We start from the raw sequence: 7218 nt of genomic DNA, 5'->3' as shown, positions 1-7218 counted from the left end.
CTCTCTGTCCCTCAATCGAAGTCTGCTCATCTTTCTTGTCTCTTGTCTGTCTCTGTCTCTGTCTCTGTGTCTCGGTCTGTATCCAAGGATTGTAGCTCTCAAGCAACACCAGGGTGACTCCATGGAGGCGTGGCCCGGGACGCGCCTTTGAACGAGGGTGGGCTGCCTACGCCTTTAAGCTCGGGCGCGCGCGCGGCCTGCGCCTTTAAGGGCGAGGGCGCGCGCGGCCCTGGGTTCCGGCCGAGGAGGCCGCGGGAGTACCTGGAAGTGGACTGCCTTCCTGGCCCTCGTCTGGCCCCTATCAGGCCCCCGCAGCGGCCCCTGGCCCGGCCCCAGCGGGGGAGGGGGGTCTCTGAGAGCGGCCCCTCTCCCCTGTGCCCCCGACTGCGCGGTGGTGCCCTCACCCGGCGTGTCCCTGTCTGTTCGCCTGCTCGAGCCAAGGCCTCGCCCCACCGCGGCCCCCGGGGCTTCTGGCCGCCCCTACCCCCACTGCAGCCGACCCCTTCACTACAGGCCAGCCCCCGCTACAGCCTGAGAAGCACGCCGGTAGCCGTTACCACAGACCCAGAGCCTGCACCGCCACATCGGGGGCCTGCACCCCAAAATTGGATCCAGAGATCTGGAGCCCCTGGGATCCTGATGGGACTGGGACCCCAAGACCTGGAGTCTGAACACCAATATCTGGGGCTAGAATCTCAATATCAGTCCCTGGGACCCCAATATTTGGAACCTGTGCCCCAAGACTTGGAATATGAATCTTAAGATTTGGAGCCCGAACCTCAAGATTTGGCATCTAAAATCCCCAATCTGGAGCTGAACTCTGAATTCTGAGCCCCGGACCTTGAAATCTGGACCTGAACCCTGAGATTTAGGCCTCAAATTCCAAAATCTGAACCCTGGCATTCCAAGGGCCCTAAACCTGAGTTCCAGCCTGAAGTCCTTGCTGCAAACCTAAATGCTGGAATTTGGGACTAAAGGCGTCCAAACTTGACTTAGCACCCCAATAACTAACCCCAGCACCCCAGTACTAGATCCCAGGACTGGGCTTAGGACTTAGACCCTAAACTCTCCATTTGGTTCTTTAGCATCCCAAAACTGGAGCTGAGCAGCCCTGACTCTGAACAGCCCAAAAGGGTGCCTGGGTCTCTAAAAGTGGACCATAGAGGCCCAATATTTGGGGATCTTGGACTCCACGTATCAAGGTCTAGAGACTCCATGACCACATGTCTAAGCTGAGATACGACAGACAGGGGCAGGGAAGGCATGACCCAGTACCCCTGACCCTTGACCCCCTTGGAGCCTGAGGACTCTGCTCCCTGGGGCAGCTTCCAGCTCAGGTAAGGCTACCCGGTGACTCTCATGGCGGGGAGGGACTCGGGAGGGACTTTGTGGCTTGGAGTGGAGGTAGGTAAGGACCAAGTATGCCGGGGAATTCTTGGGGTTTCTCCTGGAAACAGACACTATCACCCGTGGGTCTGCCTTCAGTTCCTCTGCCTCAGACACTAGACATTTAGCCAGTCCTACCCCTCTGTGATCTCTTCCCCATTTGATAGTATCTCAAGGTCTGTGACCCACTCCCAGTCAGTCCTCTAAATTCTTCCTGCCATCTACCTTGTCTGACCATTTCAAGCCACTTCTCCTGTCCGCCTCTCCCGCCCACCACTCCTCTCTTGTCTCCTTTCTCTACCTTTCTCTGACCATCTTTGACATTTCTGTCCACTGCTCCTCTCTGGCCACCTCTGGCCACCACTTATCTCAGTGACTGTCAACCTCTTTTTTCTTGATTGTCTTTAAAGTCCTGTCCACAGCTCCTTTCTCTGGCCATCTCTGTCTATTGTTTCACTCAGTGACCACCTTTGATATCTTTGCTGTGCTGCTCCCTAATCATCCTTCATTGGCTCTCTTGCTCTTGTCCAGCCCTGACTCTCAGCTGTGGCCTACAAACCGTCTGACCATCTTTGACATTTCTGTCTACGACTCCTCTCCAGCTACTTCTACCCATCTGTCTTCTCCAGCTTCCTCTGTCCACATTTCCTCCTCTGACCATACTTCACCATCTCTCTTGCCCTGCTCCCACCCCTGACCCTGTCAGTTGACAACCATCTGACCATCTCTGGCCTTTACTGACCATCTCTCTTCTCTGTCTCTCTGATCATTTCTAACATCCCTGGCTGCCTTTCCTCTGTCTGATGACCCCTCCTCACACCTGTCACTCAGCTGTCCTCTCTGCCTCTCTGGCTTTTGACCCTTTCTGACCATCTTTTATCATCTCTCCTGGATCTGACCACCTCTGACCAATGCCTCTCTTTGTCCACTGGTTATGTTCTTAATCATCTCTAACCATCTCTCTCCTCTGGTCATACCCAACTACTTCTAATGACCTTCACCATAACCACATCTTCTCTCTTTGGCCTTCCTTGGAAGTCTCTCTGTGACCATGTCTAAAGCCCTTTTGCTTATCTTCTACCCACCTTGACCAACCCTCCCATTCTCTGACCATCGCCAACCATTTCTAACTACATCCCTTCCCTCTGACCATTTTTGTTCATTTCTGCTCCCTCTGTCCTCCCATTACACATCTGTCTGAGTCTTTGACCATCTTCCCCGGCTTTTCATATGTTTGACCAATCCTCTCTGACCATCTTTAACCAACTCTTCTGCTCTCAGCCCATTGTGACCTTTTCTCCCAGTCTTGGACTACCCCATCCCCCTCTGGCACCTCTCTTCTGGCCTTAGCCTGTCCTAATGCCTCCCTTCTTCCCTGCAGGCTACCCCTGCCCGAGATGGCCGTCCTCCCGCTGCTCCTTTGCCTGCTACCGCTGGCCCCCGCCTCATCTCCACCCCAGCTAGCCACACCCAGCCTGTGTCCCCGCCGCTGCCACTGCCAGACACAGTCACTGCCCCTAAGTGTGCTGTGCCCGGGGGCAGGCCTTCTGTTTGTGCCACCCTCACTGGACCGCCGGGCAGCTGAGCTGCGCTTAGCAGACAACTTCATTGCAGCTGTCCGCCGCCGTGACCTGGCCAACATGACGGGCCTGTTGCATCTGAGCTTGTCACGTAATACCATCCGCCATGTGGCAGCTGGTGCCTTTGCTGATCTTCGTGCCCTCCGTGCCCTGCATCTAGATGGTAACCGACTAACCTCACTGGGTGAGGGTCAGCTGCGCGGCCTGGTCAATTTGCGCCATCTCATCCTGAGCAACAACCAGCTGGCAGCCCTGGCGGCTGGTGCCCTGGACGACTGTGCTGAGACACTTGAGGACCTCGACCTCTCCTATAACAACCTGGAACAGCTGCCCTGGGAGGCTTTGGGCCGCCTGGGCAACGTCAATACACTGGGCCTCGACCACAACCTGCTGGCTTCTGTGCCTGCCGGCGCCTTTTCCCGCCTGCACAAGTTGGCACGACTGGACATGACCTCCAACCGCCTGACCACCATCCCACCCGACCCACTCTTCTCCCGCCTACCACTGCTAGCCAGGCCCCGTGGCTCACCTGCCTCTGCCCTGGTGCTGGCCTTCGGTGGGAACCCACTGCACTGCAACTGCGAGCTGGTGTGGCTGCGGCGGCTGGCAAGGGAGGATGACCTTGAAGCCTGCGCCTCCCCACCTGCTCTGGGCGGCCGCTACTTCTGGGCTGTGGGTGAGGAGGAATTTGTGTGTGAGCCACCTGTAGTGACTCACCGCTCACCACCCCTGGCAGTGCCTGCTGGTCGGCCAGCTTCCCTGCGCTGTCGGGCAGTGGGGGACCCTGAGCCCCATGTGCGTTGGGTGTCACCCCAGGGCCGGCTGCTGGGCAACTCAAGCCGTGCTCGCGCCTTCCCTAATGGGACACTGGAGCTGCTGGTCACTGAGCCGAGTGATGGCGGCATCTTCACCTGCATTGCGGCCAATGCAGCTGGCGAGGCCACGGCTGCTGTTGAGCTAACTGTGGGTCCCCCACCACCTCCCCAGCTAGCCAACAGCACTAGCTGTGACCCCCCGCGGGACGGGGATCCTGATGTCCTCACCCCACCTTCTGCTGCCTCTGCCTCCGCCTCCGCCTCTGCTTCTGCCAAGGCAGCTGACACCGGGCCCCCTACTGACCGTGGTGTCCAGGTGACTGAGCATGGGGCCACAGCTGCTCTTGTCCAATGGCCAGATCAGCAGCCTATCCCAGGCATTCGCATGTACCAGATTCAGTACAACAGCTCAGCTGATGACATCCTCGTCTACAGGTGCAGTGTCAAGACAGTGGGCAGCTTGGGTGAGGGAGTAAGGTGGAAGGAGGGTTATAGATAGGCCTACTGATACCCAGGCTGCAGCACAGCTGAAAAATGAGGCTGCAAGGTTACAAAAGAAATTAGACAGGAAAGGTAAAAGAAATCAGGCAGGGAGGGTAAAAGAAATCTGGCAATAGCAGTAAAAAGAAATAAAGGGCAAAAGTAAATAGTCACAGACATATAAAGGAAATTAGGCAGCAAGAATAAAAAGTAACCACACCAAAAAGATGAAGAGTCGATGGAGGGAGGCAAGTTTGGAGAGAGATAAACAAATGTAACTAGTAAAGGTTAAATAGAGACTTGGCTTTGGCTTGTGCAGTGTGAACTGCTCCACATGTTTGGAGTTCTTATATGGTGACATCTCAGTTTTTGATTTTCTAAATCAAATTAAACCTAGTTCAAGCTCCACCTGTGAGGTGAGCAGGAATACTCAGCTTGCCACTGTTGGGGATTCCCTTCTCTCTTCTGTTGTTGCAAACATAAAATCTGGGGCTTACACACTCCAGGAGGTGGGTCAGCACAGTTTCTGCCCCTGACCTGGAGAGCACTTGGAATATCTGCTGTGGCCACACGTGGTTAGTAGTGGTGGCTCTGACCTGGCACTTCTCACCCAGTTCAACCTTGCATGGATAGCTGTGGATGGCTCCCTGTTCTCACTGCCAGGCTGGGCCAAGGGTGCAGTCCTCAAGGCCTTGTTGTAGAGGACTAAGCCTCCCTAAGACTGGGGTCTACACTTCGTAAACCCAGCTTCTGGGTCTCTTTTTCCTCCCCAGGGGCCCTCACCCCAAAATATCATCACTTGATCTCCTTTTCAATCCTGGAACTCTAATGAGCTCATTCTACTCCCTTTCCCAGGCAGTACTCAGTGGATTTTATAGACAGTCCACACCTGAAAATCACACAAATCTTGTCCACTGTGCCTGTGGCAGGGGATGGGATGAATGCTCTAGAAAGTCACCCTCCCAGAGACAATCATAGATTTTCTTGTACCTACCTTATTAAATCAGTTTAAGAATAAAACTGATCATAAAGCAAGTGAAATCTCCAACAGGGTGCTCTGCTACAAGAAAATATAGTGGAATTGGGTGCTAGGGATAAAAGGAAATGGGAAAAGTAAGGATGAAGAGAAAGTAGGCAACAGAGATGAAAGGAATCAGTAGGCAGAGCTGGAAAGAAAGAAGGCAATGGAGAAAAAGAAAGCAGTGGTGACTAAGGCCCATCAGTTTAATGAAAATGGTATTAGATGACAGGCCTCACTGGAAAACAAGGCTGTAGATATAAGGCAACAGGGCTAGGAGAATGTTCATTAGAAGTTAGAAAGAAATTGGCATCAGCGATGTAGAAGAATCAGGCAGTTAGATTAGAGAATCCAGCTGTACACTAGAGGCAAGGAGAAATTGGGCACAGGCTAGAGGAAAGTCAGATGGGAGCAGAGGGTCTAGAGGGAGACTAGGAGGTGGAATTAAGAGGGAAATTGGATAGGGAGTTGAAAGCAAATAGGAATTGGAGTAGAGGGAGGTCAGACAGAGCGAGGACAAAATTGGGCAGTGAGCTGGAGAAATTTCTGACAGCAGGACTAGAAGGAGCTCAGGTAGTGGGCTGGTGGGAAGTTGGGAGAACAGGGTGGGGGACCAGAGTGAAATCAGGTGGAGGAGTGGAGCAAAATTGGGCAGCAAAGCTAGAGGGAACTTTGGTTGCAGCCTGGTAGGAAATTGGGTTGGCAGTGCAAGATGGAAATCAGGCAACTGTGTATAAAGTAAAACAGGACTGGGAAAACTCAAGTGGTAGGCCACAGAGGAACTGGGCAGTAGACCACAGGGGAAGGGGGGCAATGGCACTGGAGGGAATTTGAGCATGGGGACTAGAGGGAGAAAAAATTGGGGAATTTGAGAGGAATGTGACAGTGAAGTTAGCCAGTGGGCTGAGGTAAAACTGGCTAATAGACTCGGGGAATTTCAGTGAGGCCACTGCCTGGGTATCAGACTAAAGGGAATTCCAGCAGTGGGAATTCAGAGGTCAGAGTGAAATGAGGCAACTGGACTGAGAGGAAATCCTCTAGACAGGAGGGTGGCAGAGCACAGGGTGGGTGCTGGGCAGCTGGAGACCTGACCCCTACCTGCCTGTCCTTCCAGAATGATCTCAGCTGACAGCCGCTCCTTCCTGTTGACGGACCTGGCATCAGGCCGCACCTATGATCTGTGCGTGCTAGCAGTGTACGAGGACAGCGCCACAGGGCTGACGGCCACACGACCTGTGGGCTGTGCTCGCTTCTCCACAGAGCCTGCGCTGCACCCCTGCGGGGCCCCACATGCACCATTTCTGGGGGGGACCATGATCATCGCACTGGGTGGTGTCATCGTGGCCTCGGTACTAGTCTTCATCTTCGTTCTGCTTATGCGCTACAAGGTGCATGGTGGCCAGCCCCCAGGCAAGGCCAAGGTACCTGCACCTGTCAGCAGCGTTTGCTCCCAGACCAACGGTGCCACACCGGCCCTCGCTGCCCCTGAACCCTCTGCACCCAGGGCCCACACTGTGGTCCAGCTGGACTGTGAGCCCTGGGGGCCCAGCCACGAACCCACGGGACCCTAGCTTCATGCCCACCACTATGACTTCTCTGGCCCAAGGGATGGCAGGACCCAGGCACCCTGTGGGACCTGGCCTCAGACTCACCAAATTGTTCGCGGTTTTTAAAACTGATGGGGAGGGTGGCAGGGGCACTGGGGCACAACAAGAAAGTCATATTTTTCTAAGCTTGGGCCTGGGCCCTTGCCCTTGTCTCTGTGTGTGGGAGTTGTGGGGGGATTGTGCAGGGGTCTGGAGCTGGGGATGCCACCTCTGGGAAGAGACCTGCCTAGTTCTGTCCATGGTACCTGGATGAGGCTGAGGATGGTCATTCATTTAGTCAACAGACCTTTGAGTGTCGTCTCTGAGCATGTGCTGGGTGATGCTGTGGTGAC

The 7218-nt window shown here is 54.6% G+C and overlaps 1 protein-coding gene across 1 annotated transcript; it reads left to right on the top strand.

Annotated features, from left to right (window-relative positions):
• The first annotated feature begins 244 nt into the window (after positions 1-244).
• LRFN3 (leucine rich repeat and fibronectin type III domain containing 3) lies at positions 245-7011 on the top strand. The gene is made up of 3 exons (XM_024577712.3): positions 245-1337; positions 2768-4216; positions 6394-7011. The coding sequence occupies exons 2-3, from the start codon at positions 2784-2786 to the stop codon at positions 6848-6850; spliced, it is 1890 nt and encodes a 629-aa protein (XP_024433480.1). The 5' UTR covers positions 245-1337; positions 2768-2783; the 3' UTR covers positions 6851-7011.
• Positions 7012-7218: the final 207 nt, after the last annotated feature.

This window comes from Desmodus rotundus, chromosome 12, assembly GCF_022682495.2.
Source record: "Desmodus rotundus isolate HL8 chromosome 12, HLdesRot8A.1, whole genome shotgun sequence".
Taxonomy (NCBI): Eukaryota; Metazoa; Chordata; class Mammalia; order Chiroptera; family Phyllostomidae; genus Desmodus; species Desmodus rotundus.
Note: the sequence above shows the minus strand (reverse complement) of the source record. Positions and strands in the feature narration are given on the sequence as shown.

Excerpts from the sequence above, each read along its gene's own strand:
- LRFN3 (XM_024577712.3), top strand. The coding sequence starts at position 2,784 with ATGGCCGTCCTCCCGCTGCTCCTTTGCCTGCTACCGCTGGCCCCCGCC. Across the intron at positions 4,217-6,393 it reads GATGACATCCTCGTCTACAG|AATGATCTCAGCTGACAGCC; the intron begins GTGCAGTGTCAA and ends CTGTCCTTCCAG.